We start from the raw sequence: 21,155 nt of genomic DNA, 5'->3' as shown, positions 1-21,155 counted from the left end.
CATTGCCATTCTTGTTATGCTCTACTTCCCTTTCCTAATACCACAATTACCAAGCAACTGATCAAGACCATTTCAGCTTCAAAAGAGGGGCCACTTGGCTTTCTGGAAAGGATAGCTAACATTATAAATAAAGAGGTTGGCATTTGTTTATATTTCATTCTGGTGTGGATTTATTAAGTTTGGGTCTGTCACCAAGAAGCTCATGAACTCTGAATTGGAAAAACTACAGAAAAATTATGACACCCTTTCAAGATACCAAATGAAGAGAACCTGATTACAAACAGCCAGCACTCCTCAAAAGATACCTTTACTGATATCCTCACATGGTAGAGCTTTTTAATTTTTTAAAAGATTTTATTTATTTATTTGACAGAGAGAGAGATCACAGGTAGGCAAAGGGGCAGGCAGAGAGAGAGAGCGGGGAGCAAGCTCCCCGCTGAGCAGAGAGCCCAATGCAGGGCTCAATCTCAGGACTCCTGGATCATGACCAGAGCCAAAGGCAGAGGCTTTAACTCACTGAGCCACCCAGGCACCCCGGTAGAGCTTTTTACCTTTTTTTTTTTTTTTAAGATTTATTTATTTATTTATTTATTTGATAGACAGAGATCACAAGTAGGCAGAGAGGCAGGCAGAGAGAGAGGAGGAAGCAGGCTCCCTGCTGAGCAGAGAGCCCCATGCGGTGCTCGATTCCAGCACCCTGGGATTGTGACCTGAACCGAAGGCAGAGCCTTTAACCCACTGAGCCACCCAGTTGCCCCTGGGTAGAGCTTTTTAAATAAACATTTCTTCAACTCTAAACTGAGTAATAATGGTGTTACAAGAATACTCGATTCAAGAGGATACTGATGGGAATGGCAGGATATAATGATCATAATGGTGCTGGCTTGTTTTACCAGTGTCAGAACTCTTTGCCTATAGCTGTGGCCCCATAGACTGCCCAGCCCCTTGGAGGAGGCACAGAAAAGTTGCTCCACAGAATCTCAGCAATTGAACTGACCAGCCAGTACCTATCAAAAGAGTCAGGCAATACTCCAGAAGCAAGAAAGTAAAGCAACACTTCAGTGAAGCCTGGATTAGAAAGGTAAGCTCTCATGAGGAGCCCCTACTGACCTTCACAAAATCTCCAAGTTTTGCCTTCAATCTTTCTACGACCAGGGGAAAAAAAAAAAAAAGGAAAGAAGCAGGACTTCCTGGCATTCATTTTATCTTTGTCATGATTCTGAATTCCCATAGCCCACAAAACTATCCCAGCTTTTCCTGTTCCAAATTTGGCTTTGAATTTGAAATCTAAATCACCTAATGGATAAAAGTGACAGGTTATTCAGTGTAATGATGCCATGGAAAAGTACTGTTAGATTCTCGCTTTGAACACAAAGGAAATTCGAGACTATTAAGCCACGTTGTGATTAATATCAGGCCTCTTTAACCTCAGAATGATGGAACTTCCATTAACTGATAGTCCTCAATAAAACCAAAATGGTTCCAACAAAAGGTATACAGAGAGGCGCCTGGGTGGCTCAGTGGGTTAAGCCTCTGCCTTCAGCTCAGGTCATGATCTCAGGGTCCTGGGATTGAGCCCTGCATCGGGCTCTCTGCTCAGCAGGGAGCCTGCTTCCCACCCCCCACCTGCCTCTCTGCCTACTTGTGATCTCTGTCTGTCAAATAAATAAACAAACAAACAAATAAATAAATAAATTCTTAAAAAAAAAAAAAGTTATACAGATTCAACCCAACCAGATATCACTGAAGGTGTTTTGAACTCAGCAAATCAAGTAGTAATAATTGTGGCATTAATGGCAGTTATTACTAGAACTTGTATTTGGAAGGATAATATTTGGGCTCACATTTCATAGCTGGTTATAGGACATTTATTGAACATATTTCAGAAAGCAGTAAGGAAGGAGGCTCGAGGAGAGATGCTGGGCCTTGGGAGAGAGCAAGCAGATACCACACAGAAGGACTGACAGGACACACCAAGCCCCCAGATTACATGGGCAAAGAATGGATAGTAGAGATATTACAGGAGTTAGTTACGCTTTCCAGGCTACATCAAGATAATAGTGGTACAAAATAGGAGGAAATGGAAGGACAAAGGGATTCGATTAGGCCGGAGAACAGTGTTGTGGTATTAAGGTTTAGAGAGAACTGGGGGAGTTCTGGAGGACAGGGAGAATACAGGAAATTTAGACTTCAAGGTGTGCAATATTTCAGGTGTTTAGGAAAAAAGTTAATGCAAGAGTGTTGCCTCTAGGAAAAACTCAAGGAAACTTGACTGGGAAGGGAGTAAAAACCAAAGCAAAAAACAAAAAACAAAAACAAAGAAAACCTAATTCATTGAGACCCAAATTAACAGAGAATTTATTTAATAATAATTTCTTTTCCTAAAGATTTTATTTATTTATTTGACAAAAAGAGTGAGTGAAAGAGGAAACACAAGCAGGGGGAGCAGCAAGCAGAGGGAGAAGCAGACTTCCCACTGAGCAGAGAGCCCAATGCAGGGTTCCATCCCAGGACCCCAGGACCACGACCCTATCTGAAGGCAGATGCTTAACCAACTGATCCACTCAGGCATCCCTAACAATAATAATTTCTAACTCCATCCCTGAATATACATCTGCCTCCTATGACCTGTGCTGGTTTGTAGACCAAATTCCAAGAGGACAGGGACTGTGACTTCTTTCTGCAGTGCCAGGGATCTGGGAATGACAATGGGCAATCAACTGGCTCCCATCCGCGAACTATAGGGAAGCAGAGATGGAGGTAAAGCTGGCTTAAATAAAACCTTGCTAGCTTTCTTGATTTCTTTAGTTCACCAACACACCAAGGCATTACGTATCCTTCCTTCTTCCTTTGTCACATCTTTCAGCATCTCCCCATTCACTGCCGCCATCCATGACAAGCACCTTCACAAACGATGCCGAGATCTCCCTCAGTAAGTGCTCTTCAATCCAACCCCTCATCAGGTATCCCAAGCCATTCTTCTGAAAATACTGCATCACCACCTCTCCTCCACCCCATCCCCCACCCCTGTTGCTTAAAAATACAGGTCGTTCATCATTGTTAAGATAAAATCCATTATCACCCTGAATTACAAACTGTAGCAATCTGTCCTTGTAGAAAAACTAATAAAACCTCATCACACTTTAGCCACTAGACTCACCTCTCCACTACCCTGATCCCTGACTGTCTAGTTGTAAAAGAGCCACCAGGTGGACATCCCACCTTCTGGAAGGAACTCCGACAGCCAAGAAGACTTCCCCATTATCGAGGTAGCCCACTTCCCCACAAGGCCTGAAGCAGGAAGCTCTCATCAGCTACCAAGTTCCCTCCACCAACCCCATAGCTTCCTACCCTGTCCCCAGATGGGGGAAGGAAACACTTCAAAAACCCACGAGACCCTTCACTTTCTGCCTGAAGCCCTCTGGAACTGCTGCCTGGCTCTTTGTCATGCCAGATACTGGAGCCCATTGGTGCAGCTGTACCCACCCACCCAAATGCCCTGCCTAGCCCAGGGCTGTTTCATCACTGAGTAAATGTTTTTGGACAATACTAGCACCCAAATCTGCACCTAAGTACCAGAGACGAAATCTCTATCACCCCCAAACCCTGAGCTCTCTAGTCATTCATTATTCTCAGACTCTGCATATCCCCCCCTCCATTTACCCAAGTCCCCACTTCTCCCTTTCCCCAGTTGTCTCTCTTTGCCATCTTGGCCTCATATTCAGCCACTGCGCCCACAGTATCCTCAACCTGGAATTCTCCCTGGGGACACCACACCCCCTCACGCTCTCTAAGAGAGAAGTTCTTGGTTCTCATTCCTAACCTGTGAGTTCCCAGACATTCTCAACCCAATGACCTCTTCTCCCACTTCCTTTCTGGTCATCTCAAGCCACACCCACAATGGAGTCCATCACTCCTAAATCGGCACTGCTCCTCAGTAAGAATCCAAACATTCCCACTGCACTGAGCATAAAGTAAACACTTTCTATAGGGCTCATTAGGACTATCTCTTTCCTACTTCTCAATGTCATCTCTACCTCTCCTGCTCATTTTATGGTGACCATAGGAGACTTCTTCCAGCTCTTCGGAAAATGCAAAGTCCTTTCCTGACCTGAGGCCTTTGTATCTAGTATCCGCTTGCCTGAAATGCCATTTTCCTGACTCTTTGCAAGGGTGACTCTTCTCATCCACAGGTATCAGCTAAACCTTAAACCTTACCAGGGCCTTAACCTGTCAGCTTTCAGTAAGTAGATTTGCCTCCATTTTTCTCTATTGCAGAACCTACTTATGTCCTGAGACAACTATAACTTCATTTCTCAATAACTGAGCTTAGTTTCCATTTTGAGCTATCACTCCAGTATGAGAAAAATAATACTCATTTTCTTGGGATTTCTGTCTCCCTCTCCCTGACTCCAAGTTCTGGAGAACTTACAAAGTGCTGGGGTATGCAGTGGGAATAGGAGTGGGATGAGAGGTGGTCTGGTCCTCTGTGTCTGGCACCCATTGAGAGAACCTCATTCCTATGAGGTCATCAGTCCTTCAGAGTCACTGTGGCATTGGGTTTGGCATTGTAATTTCATGACTGTAAATCTCTCCACATATCTGTTTTGGTTTCCCCAAGGCTTGATACTTGGCCAAAATGGATGCTCAAGAAATACTGGAACTGAATCAACTCATCCCTGAGGCCTTTGGGCCACCACTGAAGCCTGAAAAGAAGCTGCATGTTCATGCTAACTCTGAGTCCCCATGCCAGGATTCTTAGCTTCATATGTCATTTAAATCCCTTGAAAGAATGAGAGTCACTGCTATGTGTGCTGCCCACTGTAGTTTACAAAAAGACAACACACATGCAGCGACTTTTATTCTTCTAGGTTCTCCTTAACCCATTTTGTGGTTCAGAGAGGATTCACAAGTTTACCGCATTCAAGTTTCATTTACTCCACCTTCTATGGCATAGAATTTTAGAGATACAGAGGTCTTGGATACCATTACATTAAAGATGATTATTTTATAGATGAGTAAAGTGAGATTCAGAGAAAGAAAATGAATTGTCTAGAGTCATAAAACAAGTTACAAGGTTGGAACTAGAACCCAGGTCTCTTAATGTCAGATTCTGTGTCCTTCTACAACACAACACAGAGTATACCATTGACTCCATGAACCACATTGGTTCTGTGCACCAAGTCAGGTATCAGGCTACCTTGGTTCCATATACCAGTGGCTTAATTTTCAATGTTGGCTACATGTATTCACTGTTTGCATGTACCACTTTGATCATCTACATCATCTTGGCCCTCTACTGTGTCCATGTACCATGTCATTTATAATTACCATGTTTCATGTTGGTTACATGTATCCTATTCCTATGTCATTATGGTAGATTATATTAATTCCACCCCCATTATTGCTGCTTTCACTATAGAAGAATTCTATATCCATACTGCTGCCACATGACATGTATTACTTTTCTGTGGGAAGAAAATACTTCCTGCCCTTTTGCTATTGGGTTTGACCATATGATTTGCTTTGACCAGTAGGATATCAGCAAAAAGATGTGTTTCACTTCTGAGCAGGAGCTTTAAGAGCCACCATATGTCTTTCTCTTTGTTACAAGAATGGGATATGCCAGATAGAGCCTCCCCTTTCAGATTGGATCCAAGAATCCAATGGCAGAAGGCCAAAGTCCACCTACAACTGACATGGAAAATGAGCCATAAATGAGCTTCTGCTGTTGCGAGCCAGGAAGATTAGGGAGTTCTTTGTCACTGTACCACAATGTAGCAAGTCCAGCAAGTCGGCCCTGTTGGTTTCATGCACCACATTTATTCCACTGACTAGGTGCTATATTTGTTCCAATGCGCAGTACTGTTTGCAGACATAAATGCTGTCCTTTTCCTTAGCACTGGACACTTTACTTCAGGCCTCTCCTGTCTCCTAATTTACCAGGCCACCCTACCCCACCCCATCACTTTGAAAAAAGCCCCTTTAATGTCCTTGTTCCTCAGACTGTAGACCACAGGGTTGAGGAAGGCAGGGAAGACATTGTAAAAGAGTGAGATCTTCTTGTCTCGCTCAGGAGAATATTTGGAGTTGGGCTTCATGTAGATGTATATGGCTGGAGCATAAAAGAGTGTGACCACGGTCAGGTGGGAAGCACAGGTGGAGAAAGCCTTGCAGCGGCCCTGAGTAGATTTGATCTTGAGAATGATCTGGCCAATACGGATGTAGGAGGCCAAAATGAGGGACAGTGGGACAAGAACTATGAAGATACTGATGATCAGGTCCACCATCTCAATGAAGTGGGTATCCATGCAAGCCAAGCTTCGTACTGAGGGGCCTTCACAGAAGTAGTGGTTGACCATGTTGGGCCCACAGTACGGCAGCCTCATGGTGAGGAAAGTATGGATCAGAGAGAAGAAGAAACCACAGGCCCAGGTCCCAGCTGTCAGCTGTGTACAGAGGTCCCAGCTGAGGATGACAGTATAACGCAGTGGGTGGCAGATGGCCACATATCGGTCATAAGCCATGACTACAAAGAAAATACACTCAGTTAGGCTCAGGGCACCAAACACATACATCTGCAGCCAACAGCCAGCGAAGGAGATCGTCTGAGAGTGAGCGAGGAGATGCACCAACATCTGGGGGATGGTGGTGCTGACATAGCCCATATCTAGCAGGGAGAGGATGCAGAGGAAGAAGTACATGGGTGTGTGGAGCTGCATGTCCAGGCAGATCAGGGTGATGATGAGCGCATTGCCCAGGACTGAGCTCAGGTAAAGGAGAAGGAAGGCAATGAAGAGGACTCTGTTGGATGTGGGGTCACTGGAGAAGCCAAGAAGAATAAACTCAGAAACCCAGCTTTGGTTCTGCCCTGGAGGCATCCACATGGTGGGGCCTATAAGGGAATCACACTCGTTTAAACATCATATGAATCCAGCAAGAATGTCGGCCCTAGAGGCAGGGATTTTAATTCTGACCCCCATGACTCTACTGTCTTGAACAAATTACTTAACATCTCTGAGCCTCGGTCTCCTCATCTGCAAAATGTCGCTCGTAATATTCATCTCTCAGGGGCTTTATGAGGAGTAGAGGATATATATATATGTGTGTGTGTGTGTGTATAAGAGGATATATATTATATATATAAAGCATCTGATACAATGCCTTAAAAGAATACAGAATGCCAAGTGCTCATATGCAATCACCCCAGTCTTACTCCCCACCCCTCAACGGACAAATTGGTTACCCACATCTAGTAACAATTGAAGTACAGCACATCAGCTCCAGCCCTCAAACCTTTAGAGGTGGAGTTCCCCTTTGCCTTAGAGATCCTTTGTCTGGAAGTGCCCCTACAAGCCTCTCCTCATTCCGCAAACCTTTCTCCTTGGCTGGCAGTCAATATGAGGCTTTGTCAATAGAGGGCGCTAGAGGGGCACTGTGATGTGCTAATCACCGGAAGGCACTGAGGTTGGGACTTCAGTCCTTCACTCAGCTTGAGAGCCAGTGGACTGGTGGAAGGGCCAGTAGCACTCACCTCAACTGACCTCAATGGACCAACTATAGTCACACAGGCCACACTCTTCCCATCCAGTGGCCACTCCTATGCAAACCCTGGCCACCAGCAGCTGTCAGGTATCCTTGTGGTAGCCACACCCTCTTTGAAAAAGTATGAAATCCGTCTTTTGGGGGGTGGGGGGGATCAGGAGCAGGGGTGAAAGAGAAAGAGGTTCTAAATCCTCAGTTCCCCCTCCGTGTGTCCTTTCGCTCAGCCATGAGATAGTAGCTGCTTTTTTCCCCTACTTGCTATTTCTGGATCTCTTTCATCCTTTTTAATAGTTACCCACATTTTACCAGTTAATGATTCTTTATATTGGATTTTCCCTGTTCACAGGACTGATGTGTTCTGTTTTCTGACAGCACCCTAACTGGTATGGACGTTAATTCTATGTCAAGTGAATTTGATAAGGAATGGAATGGGAATAGTTACAGGCTCTCTATCTATAAAGTATTATTAACTACCTAAGGAAGAAATAGTAGCTCTCAGTGGAGAAACTGGGCAATATCTTAACTGAGCGATTACAGTTAACATCACCAATAAGGAGCAGATAGACACACTGTGTCTCCGTATGGGAAATCCTAACAATATAGCATTTATATATTAGTTCAGCCCCAAAACGCAAAATCTGAATCTAATTATGAGGAAACATCAAAGAAACCTAAATTGAGGGATACTCCATAAAAATAACTAGCTTTTAATCTTCAAAAATATCTTCATCACGAAAGACAAAAAGAGGCTGGGTGAATCGGGGTGCCTCCACGGCTCAGGCCGTTGAGGCTCTTAGGCTCAGGTCATGATGGCAGGGTCATGGGATCAAGCCCCAAGTCCCCCTCAGCGCTGAGCAGGGAGACTGCTTAAGACTCTCTCTCTCTCTCCCTCTGCCTCTCTCCTCACTCATCCTCCCGCCCCACACACGCTCTCTCGCACTCTTTCTCTTTAAAAAAAAAGAAGAAAGAAAAGAAAGGAAAGGAGAAAGGAAGAAAGAAAGGCAAGCCGAGAATCAATATAGGGGGAAGGATACTGAAAAACAAAGCATAACAATTAATGCAATATGTAATTTGGGAAGGGACGAATGGCATAAATAACATTACTGTGACAACTGATAAAACTGAAATATGAATTAGATTAGATATATGTGTCATTAAATTTCCTGAATTAGACAACTACTATGTAAGAGAATATTCCTTTATTCTCAGGAACTATTTACACAAGTATTAAAGGGTAAGGGAATGGGATGTCTGGAAATTACTCTCAAGTCATCTGGAAATTATAACATTAACATGACAAATTATTAAAAATTAATAAATCTGGGTGTGGGGCGTACGGGATTTTTTTGTAGTATTCTTTCAGCCTTTCTATAAATTTGAAATTATTCCCAAAAGTCTTTTAAAATTTAAAAAAAAATATTTAAATGTGAAATAACTTTTTCAGACAAACAAAAAGTAAGATTATGTGAAGGGAGTTCTTCAGGCAAAAAGAAAGTGATAGAAACATGAAAATGCAAAAAAGAAGGGCAAGTCCTTCAAGGAAAGGATAAATATGTGGGTAAAATATAAATTTAAAATGAACATAAAACAATAATAAACTCTTGTGGAATTTTAAAAAATGAAGGGCAAAGATAATGATAACAATAACACAAGAAATTGAGGGGGAAATAAAGTCAGAGTTTTCTAAGTATGCAGTGTAACTGGAAAAATGGTAAAATTAATTATTTGCCTTAGACTTTAATATGCAAGATTTAGGTTGTATCTCTAAGGAGATCATTAAAAGAATAAATAATGTGGGGCGCCTGGGTGGCTCAGTGGGTTAAAGCCTCTGCCTTCAGCTCAGGTCATGATCTCAGGGTCATGGGATCAAGCCCCACATTGGGCTCTCTGCTCAGCAGGGAGCCTGCTGCCCCCCCCCGCCTGCCTCTCTGCCTACTTGTGATCTCTGTCTGCCAAATAAATAAATAAACTCTTTAAAAAAAAAAAAGAATAAATAATGCATTACTAACAACCTAAAGTAGTAGAAAATGGACAAAAAAATGTCTACTAATCCAAAATAATGCTCTTTAGAGAGAGGGAAAAAATCAAACAGAAAAGAGGTAGGCCAAATAGAAAATAAATAGAAAAATGGTAAATATGAACTTAAGTACTTAAACAATTACTTTAAATGCAAAAGGACTAAATATTTTAATAAAAGTCATATTTTCAAACTGGGTTTTAAAAAACCCTACATATTGCTTACAAGAAAAGCACCTTAACCATTTTCCAATATTTCAATGTATCGAATCAATTCACACCTTAAACTTACATAATGTTATGTCAATTATAGCTCAATAAAGGTGGGATGGAGGAGAGGAACACATTTTAAGGACACCAGTGCACTAGGAAGACAGAACAGAAAAAAATATACCATGCAGAGACTAGTCAAAAAAACATGTCGCTTCATGAAACATTTATCAAAATTGACCATATGTTGCATCAGAAATGTAACATCTGAGGGCATCTGGGTGGCTCAGTCAGTTAAGTGTCTGCCTTTGACTCAGGTCATGATCCCAGGGTCCTGGGATTGAACCCCACACTGGGCTCCTTGCTTGGCAAGAGCCTGCTTCTCCCTCTGCTTCTGCCTGCCCTTCCCCCTACTTGTGCTCATTCGTGTGCGCGCGCTCTCTCTCTCTGTCAAATAAATGAATAAAATCTTTTAAAACAGACAAAGAAAAGAAATTTAAGATCCCAAAATCCAAAGGATGGAAGTCATTTAGAGTATATTCTCTGATTATCATGAAATTGGCTAAAAATCAATTTCAAAATAAATACAATAAGAAGCACTGTTTTTCCCCCATTAAAAATATTTTAAGTGTTCCCCATGACCCCTCACTTTAGACAGATTCACAGAGCCCTGCCTGAAAGATCTGCCCCCCACCCCTGACTTCTTCAGCCTCAGAAACCCAACCCTCTTCCTGTGCATCTCCTTCCATACAAGCCTAGTCTCCATACAGGTGTGCCCAATTTCCTGTATGTGTCTACCGCTGTCACACCTTCACACCTTTGCCGAGGTCTGCAGCATGGAGGAGTACCACCTGCTGCATCCCTCCACCCACATGCACTCCGTTTGGGCCAGCCCTTATTCCTACATCAGGTTTCAGCTTAGGTATCATCCCACCAGGAAGCCACCGCTGACGTACACTGCCATCTCCCACTCCTAAACCTCAACTAGATGCTGCCTCTATTTCTCCCAGAACACCTGTGCTTACCGGCAAGTTATAATCCCAGCAATCCTAGAGGGTTCTGATATGCAGCTGGAGATCTAATATCTTGGGAAATCCTTCTCCCGTTAACTTAATTCCCACCAATTGAGTTGGAATACCTGTAATAAAGTATGGATATATGGGTAAATTTATAACCTTCTTTTCAACAACAACCACAACAATAATAATAATAATAGACAATATTTAACTAATTAACTAATAGATAATATTTAACTAATTTCTGTGTGCCACACATTGTTACACTACCTCATCTTCACAACAGCCCCTTGAGGTAAGTACGATGACCTCCATTTTACAGAGGGAAAAATAAAGGCACACAGAGAGAAGTGATTCAGTCCAAATAATGGGGTCTGTGTGGTGGAACTGGGGTTGGAGTGGAGGCAATGTGGTTTCAGGGCCAACTCTTAATTATTAACTTCACTGGCTTCCAGCAAACAGGCTGTACGTGGGAAGGGTGAAGAAAGCAAACTTCCCCATCAATGCATCAGTTTGATCTTGAGATTGGTCAGGAGCTGCTCAATGGAATCATGGCCTCTGAGGTTCAGACAGCCACCGGACAAGATTGGATCGAATCCTCCAAAGGCAAAGGGCTAAAGTGGCAGCCACAAGCTCTCTCTCATCATAAAGCTCCCTCCATCTGCTCCCATCATATGGGTATGAGGAGCCACAGGATTGCACAGGAAGCAGACAGAATCCATGGAAGAGGGGGCACCTGGGTGGCTCAGTGGGTTAAAGCCTCTGCCTTCGGCTCAGATCATGATCTCAGGGTCCTGGGATTGAGTCCCACGTTGGGCTCTCTGCTCAGCAGGGAGCCTGCTTCCCTTCCTCTCTCTCTCTCTCTCTCTCTTTGCCTACTTGTGATCTCTCTCTGTCAAATAAAAAATAAAATCTTAAAAAAAAAAAAAAAAAGAATCCATGGGAAAGTATTGCCATTCTGGAATTTAGCAAATCTTCGTAAAAGCCTCTCTCAGAGTAGTAGTTGATTTCCATGGGATGAGGGACATCATTCAGTTTAAAAAAAAAAAAAAAAAAAAAAAAACTTCTGAGATTCTGTCAGCCCAGTAGTCTCTGTCTTAATAGACAATACCCAAGCCAGACTTGCGAGAGCACGGAGGGGGGTCCTAGTCATCATGACGACCCCTGTCATTGTTGCAGGCTTCTCCCAAGATAACTATCATCATTGTCCTTTCATGGATCTAGCTCTCAGCTAGACTGGGAGATCCTTGAGCTCAGGAAATTATATGATTCATTTCTCTGTTTCTAGCCCTTGGAAAGTGGCTTAACACAGGGCAACTATGAACAAATATTTATTAAATAAATGAGTGAAAGAAAGAAGGGGGTCTAGGAAGAAGGAAGGAATGGCAGGGATTGAAGTGTGAAGTGGTGAGGTAAGAACACTAGGAAATAAGGAATCGGGGCCGGGAGGTGTTGGTGGGGAGGTCCAGAGAAGACCCAGGGACTAGGGGACTGGGTTACTTCTGATTCCTAGGCCCTATACATGCCTGGATCCTGACCACAGCCCCAAACCCAGTGACCATCCCACCCCTCAGCTAGCCACAGAAACAAGTCATAGAGAGGCTCTCACTTGAACTTGAGGAAAAGACTTAACAGGAGCACACCTGGGCAGTTGAGTCCAGTGTATCAGGATTCCAGACAGCCTAGTCTCCAGAAAAACATGAGACTTCGGAGAGGTTGGAGGCTGAACCCCCTGCCTTCTCTCCATTGTACAGCTGTCTGCACCTGGCCCGGCAGCTCTGGCTCCTGAAGGCCTTGCCTGCCTGGTCCTGGGGCACAGGAAAAGGGAGTTTTGGCTATCTCAGGCTCCTCTCAGTGGACCAAGCTGCTGAGGCTTTATGGACCCGCTCCTCACCAGGCTTTCCTAGGAGACCTGAAGAAGGGCCATCCCTCTGTCTCTTGCTGCCACCATCCCTGTCCCTGGTGAGGATGGCAAATGTCTCTGAACATAGTTAACAAGAACGTTACAAGAAAGAGGCCTTTGGGGACACAGCTAAAGCAAACAACACCCACGTTGGGGTGGGGGCCGGGGGAGGGTAGTAACCTGGCTTTCCTTTTCCAGCCTTTTGGAGGATATGCTTCAGCCAGAGGAGAAGGGCTTGGACCTGGTCAACTTGAAGAAATGTTAAGAACTTTAAAAAGGCCTCCTTCTCATTTGCCTCTTACTTCCCAAACCCTTGTTCCCCCAATTTATCAATTAGACCATGTTTGAGTCACATCTCTATTGCTTACTGAACCACCTGGGACAAATCACAATCCTCCCCCAATCCCCCACCAGTCAAATACCTCGGACAACTTACTCAGCCTCTCCGATGATAATTAAAGAGTTGACCATGAAGCACCTACCCTATGCCAGATCTTGAGCCAGTCCTGGCAAACAGTATCTGGAAAGGAAATGGAGCAGTCCCATATTGCCTATAAGGAAGTTGAGGTCCGGCCGAGTAAGGAACTTGCCCAAGGGCTCACATCTTCTGAGTACAGAACCAGAACTCAAAGCAGGATCTATCACCTTCTTGTGCCTGTTCTCTTAAACTTGCTGTTAGCCTGCCTCAGCTTTCTCCTCTGTAAAATGATAATAATTTCTTAATATCCCCAACCTTCTACAGTGCCTGGGAGAATTAAATATGATAATGTGTTGAAAGCCCAGGCAGGAGTCCTGGCCATGCTTCCATGACTATGAGTTCTCGCACCTGCCTTCTGTCTGGGCCTCCGTTCCCCGTCTATTCAGAATGAGGAGGCTGGGCTCTGATCACCTCCCCCACCAGCCACAGGCCACAGAGCCCATTTGAATGTTCACAAATGTCATCAGAGGGTTACTAAACAAAGCCATTATTAAATTCAATCTATGTAAACAAGGATAAGTAAATGACACCAACACAAATGGCAATGGACCTTGAGGTTATTATGCTAAGTATAATAAATCAGGCAAAGACAAATACTGTATGATCTCACTTATTTGTGGAACATTAAAAACATCAAGCTCAGAAACAAGAATGGTTGCCAGACCCGGCGGGGTGGGGTTGGAGAGGCTGGTTAAGAGGTACAAACTTTCAGTTATGATCAAGTTCCGGGGACCTAATGCACAGCGTGTGACTGACTACAGTTAGCACTACTGTATTGTACGCTTGAAAGTTGCTATGAGAGCTATAACGTTCTCAAGACAACAACAAAATGGTAATTACATGAGGTGAGGATGCATTAACTAACTTTATAGCGGTAAGTGTTTTACAATATATACCTGCATCAAATCATCACATTTGTATACCTGAGACTTGTGCAGTGTCATATATCAATTATAGCTGAATAATTTGGAGCAAAAATCAGCTTACAAAATGAAAAAAAAGATCAAAAAGTGCTCAAAACTCTTCATACTTAATTATTCTACATTTTAGCGTTCTCCATGATCTAGAAGTTGTTTGCGTGTACTAGAGCTGTATGATGGAAATACTCCATAATGAGATAATTCTGTGCATCTCCTCCCACCTCTGGGTGCAGTGACATCATGTTTTTAGCTTGAAATTGGCCATGATGGGTTATTAATACCATAGAAATCCGCAAACGATACAAATCAGAACCCCTCTCTCCCTTCCAGGAATGATTATTACACATTTACCAGCACACCACTGCTTCTAGTCCTGAGTCCTAAGAATCTCGAGATCTCAGGATAATCTAATGCTGGAGGCATTGGTAGGAATTAGGAGAGCCCTGAGGGGCAGCTTCATCCAGGAGAGGCACAGCCCACCAGCTTCAGTCCTCTCCCCACCCCCACCCCCACACCCCGACAGAGGCTCCCAGACAGTCTGGCATAGCCCCTGGCCCTTCCTTCCCTTCTGTCTGGACCTTTGTCAGCCTCCTCAGACCCATGGTCGAGGCCTTCTGATGCAGACCATGTAGCAGGCTGGCTCTGCCATTTGGTGCCTCCCAGGCCCCAGTGGAAGCAAAGGACAAAATCCCCCCAAGCTTAGTTTGCATGGGCACCACTTCAGCCTCAGGGGACAGGGATGTGATAGGTGAAGAAACAGTAGGGAACTTGCCAAAGATCACATGGCTGAGAAGCAGAGGAACACTGGGGCAGCGTCCAGGCTTCCTCAGATGAGACAAGCTCAGTTTACACATCTCTAAAATAGGGAACACTTCCCTCTCCCTCTCCCTTTCCCGCTTTGTTACCATGCAAATCAATAGACGGTGAGAGATGGTGTGTGTGTGTGTGTGTGTGTGTGTGTGTGTTTTGGAGCCCAGGATTTAGCATAGAAGAAGCACCCAGTAAAGGTTAATCTCATCCCTGTATCTACTTCCTGATCTCCCCTCACACTCCCACTTCCTCGAGTCACACCTGGCAGGGAGGGGACACATTCCCTCCTGCGTGGCATCTCTGGAGCTAGGAGCATGGAATTTGCTTTGTGTTTCCTTGGGCAGGGTGGGGTGAAGGGAACTGTGATCCCAAGCCTCTCTCCAACCCTCAGCTCTTCCTCAGCCTCAGCTACACTCTCAGGGGATTGCCCTGGGGTAGTCCTCCCCTGTACCCCAACCACATCCCCCCACTTCTCCCAGCCCCTCCTGATGAGCTCACAGATTCAGGGGAGGACTGAGTTTGGGTGCAGAACTCAGGATGATAAACACATGCTTCATTCAATTCTCTTTCTCAGAACCATGATGCAAAGGATAAGCACCCCTTGCTCGGACCCAAGGCCCTGAAGTACTTGTCTTGTACCCTCACCTCGGATGTGAAGAGGTATCCATGCCGGTGCCCACCTTCTCGCTAAATGGAGGAGAAAAACTGAGGCCCAGGCAGGTACACTGACTTGCCCCAGGTCAGAAGCAATCTAGGGTCATAAATAGGATGAAACTCGGGACACCTTGAGTTCTCCATGATGGAATTACTTAAAGACTGCCAAGCATAGTCTACCTTCTGTTTCCCAGAACATGAAACATGGCCAGAAAGAGCCAAGGGATTTGGCCAAAACCACACAGCTAAACAATGGAACAGCCAGCACCGGAACCCTGGTGCCTGCCTCCCGGGCTGATGCTGTGTCCACAATATCACATGCTTCAGTGCTCCAATCTGGGCTGATGGCTATACATGACCTCTAACTGAAGTCCTGCCTGCTGTCCCCAGAGCTGGTTGCAGTCGCTAGTGGGGGTGAGGTCAGCCAGGGGTTGGTATGAGAGAAGATTGTACTCCAGATGCTTGATTCTGGACCCAGGGGCCCGCAGGCCTCAAGGGGCAGAGGGTGGGCTCTTGAGAAGGGGAGGGCTGAGGCCCACAGTGCTAACCACCTGGGCTGTCTAATTGGCCCCAGGCGGAGAACGCCTCTGGGAGGGACCCTGTGGGATTTGGCCCTCATTTGCTAAGACAGGTGCCGCAGAAAGTTTTCTGGGTTTGTGTCTAGGAGAGGGGCTGAACAGATAGTAGGAGGTGCTGATGATTCTAATGATCAAGATTATCTTATTGGTGCTTTGGGACAGGCTCATGGCACTTTACAGTTTACAGAGCACTTTCATGTGTGTTTTTTCTTTTTAAGATTTTATTTATTTATTTGACAGATGGAGATCACAAATAGCCGGAGAGGCAGGCAGAGACAGAAGAGGGGAAGCAGGCTCCCCACCGAGCAGACAGCCCGATGTGGGGCTCGATCCCAGGACTCTGAGATCATAACCTGAGCTGAAAGCAGAGGCCTCAACCCAGTGAGCCACCCAGGCGCCCTCACATGTGTTTTTTATCACCAGGTCCTCTAAGCACTCCTGTGAGGAAGGTGTTATGGTCCTCATTTTACAGATGATGAGAACAATGGTGACAGACACTTGCTGGGCAGTTGTCACAGGCCAGGTCCTCAAGTAGGCATTGATAGTGGTTTTGGTCACTTTGATGCTGAGGTCAGAAGGGGCCTTCAAGGTCAGCATGCCCAGCTCCCCACTCCTCTTCCACAGCCAGGAAAATTAAGCCGGGAGAAGGAAAGTCATGGGCCTATATGACTTAGTGGAGGAGACTAGAACCCAGACCTCCTGCTTCTTGGCCATGGGTCCATTCCATCATCTCCAAGCTTCCCGCCCTGCTCTGCTCTCTGGGAAATTGGAAGAACGAGCTGTCCATCTGACCAGCAATAATGAGTCACTCCCAGGGACCCAACCATGCATCCCCTCAGCATCTTGACTCCTGGGTGTCTGTATCCCCCCCAAGGCAGTGAATCTTGTGTGAGTCAATGGCAGCCACCCAGACAAGCTACAGGGATAGAATAATAGTAACAGCAAACACAGTGATACTGATGATGGTAATGATAGTAGTCACAGCCAGCCCTTATGAGGTATTGCTTCCTGAGTGACTGGCACTCTTCTAAATCCTTTACTTACAGTAACTCATTTAATATTCAAAACATCCTTATGAAATAGATGGTGTAATCTTCATCATTTTGCAGATGAGGAAACTGAGTCATGGAGATTTGTAATATGAACAATGTCTGAGAGCCACTAACTGACAGTGTAGGTACTAACAAGTGGGATAATGTTAAACGTTTAACAACCAACTCCCTAGAAAGAAAGGAAGGAAGACATGCACCCAGGTCAGCCTTGGTGAGTCAAAGTCCAAGTCACTAAGCCCATGCCTATCCTTCCTCCTTGCTACCATGGCCACTTTGTTCATGAACCCATTGAGCAGTGATTGTGGTGGCTGGGGAAAGAGGCTGACTTATAGATAGAACAGATTGTTCTATCCACTTGATTATTAAAATCTAGTTCTGGGGCACCTAGATGGCTCAGTCAGTTAAGTGTCTGCCTTTGGCTCAGGTCATGATCCCAGGGTCCTGGGATCTCTGCATCATAGGGCTCTCTGCTCAGCAGGAACCTGCTTCTCTCTCTGCCTCTCCCCCTGCTTGTGTTCTCTCTGTGTCTCTCTGTGTAAAATAAATAAGTAAAATCTTTATAAATAAATAAATAAAATCTTCTGCTGGGGACACCCTTTGGTGAGCATTCATATGGAATGCAAACATCATCACATTCTTTGTTAGCTGGAAGAGGACTACCCTCAGACCTGGTCTCTCCAGTTTTCTTCCAAGTCCAAGTCCCCAGCCATCCAGCCAACCCACTGGCTACAGTCCACTAATTAATATAGATTCTTACCTCTGGCCATTTTTCCTTCCAGATGAAATGAACAACCAAGTGCCCAGCTTGATATTCTACCGCCTAGGAGGATTTCTTTACACCGTGGGCCTTCAGGGGAATAAAAGCAAGAAAGTACCCAGAAAGTAGTATAGCTGTCAACTTCCAGATGGTGCCTGTTTATCATGCAGACCCATCTGTAAACTGGGCCTGAGTTTTCTCTTCCTCATCAGTTCATCGCAGGGGACAACCACAAGACCACAGGCATTTGGGCCACTTTCTCGTGCAAATTACTTGTACCTTCAGGGATTGCTGGAGTCCAGTTTCACACATTTCACTTCTATTTGATGGTGTGGTATTACTGTGCATGACAATGTTGGACTTGGTAAGTCAGACAACAAGACCAAGGTCACAGTGGAAGTTTAGATGACATGCTCATTTGGTGGTTCATGGTCAAGCCTTCAGTCTCTATGAGAGCCCAATAGCAAGCCAAAAGCTGTTTTTCAAAAAAAGAGTAGTTATCCTCAGAGAGTATCAAAGCTTTACTCCAAAATCCTCAGAGTCTGTGTTGTGATTCACCTTTAGTGGCCTGTCAAAGGCCCCAAACAACATCTCTATCTGCTGCTGACTTTGAGCTCCATGAGATCTGCTGGACCATATGGTTCAAATGGCAGAGCAGCTGGCAGAGCAGCTTGCATGGAAGTCTGGACTTGCTACAGAACCTTATCTTGTCTTGTGCTTCACTCAAAACTAAAGGCTTCTTAATCTCATCACCAATTTAACCCATCTTCAAATTGTATTCTATGCCCTTAATGCTGCTCCCCCAAGACAGTCATCAAGTGGGGGAAGTTTAACCAAATCCCTCTCACTCTGTTTCAAAGAGTGGAGAGAGAGAGAGTTGCCCAATGCATTTTATGAATTGAATTGACCCTTGACACCAAAACTAAGTAAGGGTAACACAAGAAGAGAAACTCATTGACTAACCCCCAAAATGAATATTAGTACAAAAATCACAAAGAGCGAAGTCTAAAGTCCCTCCTCCTCAATTCTAAAAATAACAACAAAACTCTGAAAACCAATTTCTTTCATAACTTATTTAGAGGCAAAACCTGGAACAGATTGATCTGACCTAAGCTGGTTTGAACATTTATACATTTTGGCGCTGAAATATTTAATTACAGCATGCTGCCCTACACCCAGCTGTGTTCTGTAAGTTATGATTTGGAGGAGCCTGAAGAGACAGGACAACTAAAAGTGGTGGCATCCTGGATGATCTTGGAAAAGAGAAAGGACATTTTGGGGAGGACAGTAAAAATAAGGAAATCTAAATATAGACCAGTTAATAGTGATACATTGATGTTGGTTCATTAATTGCAACAAACGTACCATAATAACATAAGATGCTGACAACAGGGGAAACATGGTATGGGGTATATGAGAACCCTTTATACTATCTTTGCAATTGGGTTTATTCAAAACAAAACAAAAACAAAAGCAAATTAAAAAAAAAACCTCTTCTGACTCCACTTCATCCTGCAACTACCTACCTATTTTTCTGCTCTCCTTTACAGCAAATATCCTCAAAAAAGCTGATCTACTCACTATCCCAAATTCCTCCTGTCTTTCTCTTTTGAATCCACTGTAATCAGCCCCCTGTTTTTATTTTTATGTTATTTTATTTTTTCAGTGTTCCAAGATTCATTGTTTATGCACCACACCCAGTGCTCCATGCAATACGTGCCCTCCTTAACATCCACCACCAGGCAGATGTTCCCCCATCCTCCTCCCCTCCAAAACCCTCAGTTTGTTTCTCAGAGTCCACAGTCTCTCATGGTTCGTCTCCCCCCCGATCTCCCCAACTCTCTTCTCCTGTTTTTAAAACAATTCTCGGTCATCATTCCCATTGACAGCACTTATACAACTGATCACTCCTTCCTTGAAACACTTTCTTCATGTGGATTCCTGGACATGGACCGCTCACTTCCTGTATTCCTCCTATCTCTCCAGTTCCCCATCTCAATCTCCTTTGCAGAGTCTACTTCTTTTTTTTTTTTTTTTTTTTTAAGATTTTATTTATTTGACAGAGAGAGATCACAAGTAGGCACAGAGGGATAGAGAGAGAGAGAGGAGGAAGCAGGATCCCTGCCCAGCAGAAAGCCCTATGTGGGACTCAACTCCAGGACCCTGAGACCACGACCCAAGCTGAAGGCAAAGGCTTAACCCACTGAGCCACCCAGGCAGCCCCCAGAGTCTATATCTTAAAGATGGTGTGCACCTGGCTCAGTTGTGGAACTTGTTCTCTCCTCTCTCTGCTGAACTCTTGTTGTCTTCAAACATTTGCTACTCTTCAGGAAAAGAAAGAACAACTCCAAGGGCAGAGGTAGAGAGGAAAGCAGAAGCAGAAGGCAGAGCTACAGGCCCAGAGGGTGGAGCGGTAAGGCAGGAGAGCAGAGCATCAAGCCATAAAGTATTCTTCTCCAGCCTTGAAACGTAATGGAATTTTCTGTACTGGATCTCAAATGTGCTTGACACCTGTGACACCATTTTCTGTACTGGATCTCAAACGTGCTTGACACCTGTGACACCTTTATTTCTTCCACATTCTACTTCTTTGAGCAGGATGTTTACTCTTTGTCTTTCCACCATTGTATTTGAAAGCATATAACTGGTTTTTCAGGTTGCCATGTCCACCACAGAAAGGAATTTTGTCCTACAATGGATCAGACCCAGAGTCTTCCCCATACCAGATCTAGATGATTCAGAAAACCACATTTGGGACTTTGAGCTGACAATATTTAGACGAGATCTTGGATTAAGATGATATTGTCATGTATCAAAACTTTGAGGGACTTGAGGCCAAATATGTTTGGCACGTGAGGCAGACATGAATTTGGGGAGGCAAAACGTAGACTGTAGTGAGCTAAAGAGTGGCCCCTCAAAAGCTATGTTCAAGTCTTAACCTTTGGAACCTGTAAATGTGACCTTATTTGGGAAAATGGTCTGTTCAGATGCAATTAAGTTAAAGATTTTTGAGAGGAAATCATCCTGGTTTAGGATGGGACCTAAATCCAGTGATGTCCTTATAAGAGAAGGCAGAGGGAGATTTGAGACACTTAGACATGAAAGAGGAAGACCATGTGAAGGCAGAGATGGGTGGTAGGCAGCCCCAAAATAAGAACACCTAGAGTCACCAAAAACTGGGGGAGGCAAGAAAGAATCTTTCCCTAGAACACTAAG

General features: G+C 44.5%; 1 protein-coding gene and 1 long non-coding RNA gene across 3 annotated transcripts in view; both read right to left on the bottom strand.

Annotated features, from left to right (window-relative positions):
* The window catches only part of LOC309842655, a 43,424-nt gene extending 29,928 nt beyond the window's left edge, over window positions 1-13,496 (bottom strand). For both annotated transcript variants that reach the window (XR_014299714.1, XR_014299715.1), the window contains exons 1-2: window positions 13,173-13,496; window positions 10,797-10,909 (exon numbers count right to left, since the gene is read on the bottom strand). This is a non-coding gene — a long non-coding RNA (uncharacterized lncRNA). The remainder of the gene's footprint in view (window positions 1-10,796; window positions 10,910-13,172) is intronic.
* LOC309842649 (olfactory receptor 2A12-like) lies at window positions 5,940-6,887 on the bottom strand (the record flags this gene model as incomplete). The annotated part of the gene is made up of 1 exon (XM_082687159.1): window positions 5,940-6,887. The coding sequence occupies one exon, from the start codon at window positions 6,885-6,887 to the stop codon at window positions 5,940-5,942; it is 948 nt and encodes a 315-aa protein (XP_082543285.1).
* Window positions 13,497-21,155: the final 7,659 nt, after the last annotated feature.

This window comes from Mustela nivalis, assembly GCF_964662115.1.
Source record: "Mustela nivalis genome assembly, chromosome: 10".
In the NCBI taxonomy this organism is placed as follows: Eukaryota; Metazoa; Chordata; class Mammalia; order Carnivora; family Mustelidae; genus Mustela; species Mustela nivalis.
This window is presented reverse-complemented; position numbering and strand designations above follow the sequence as displayed.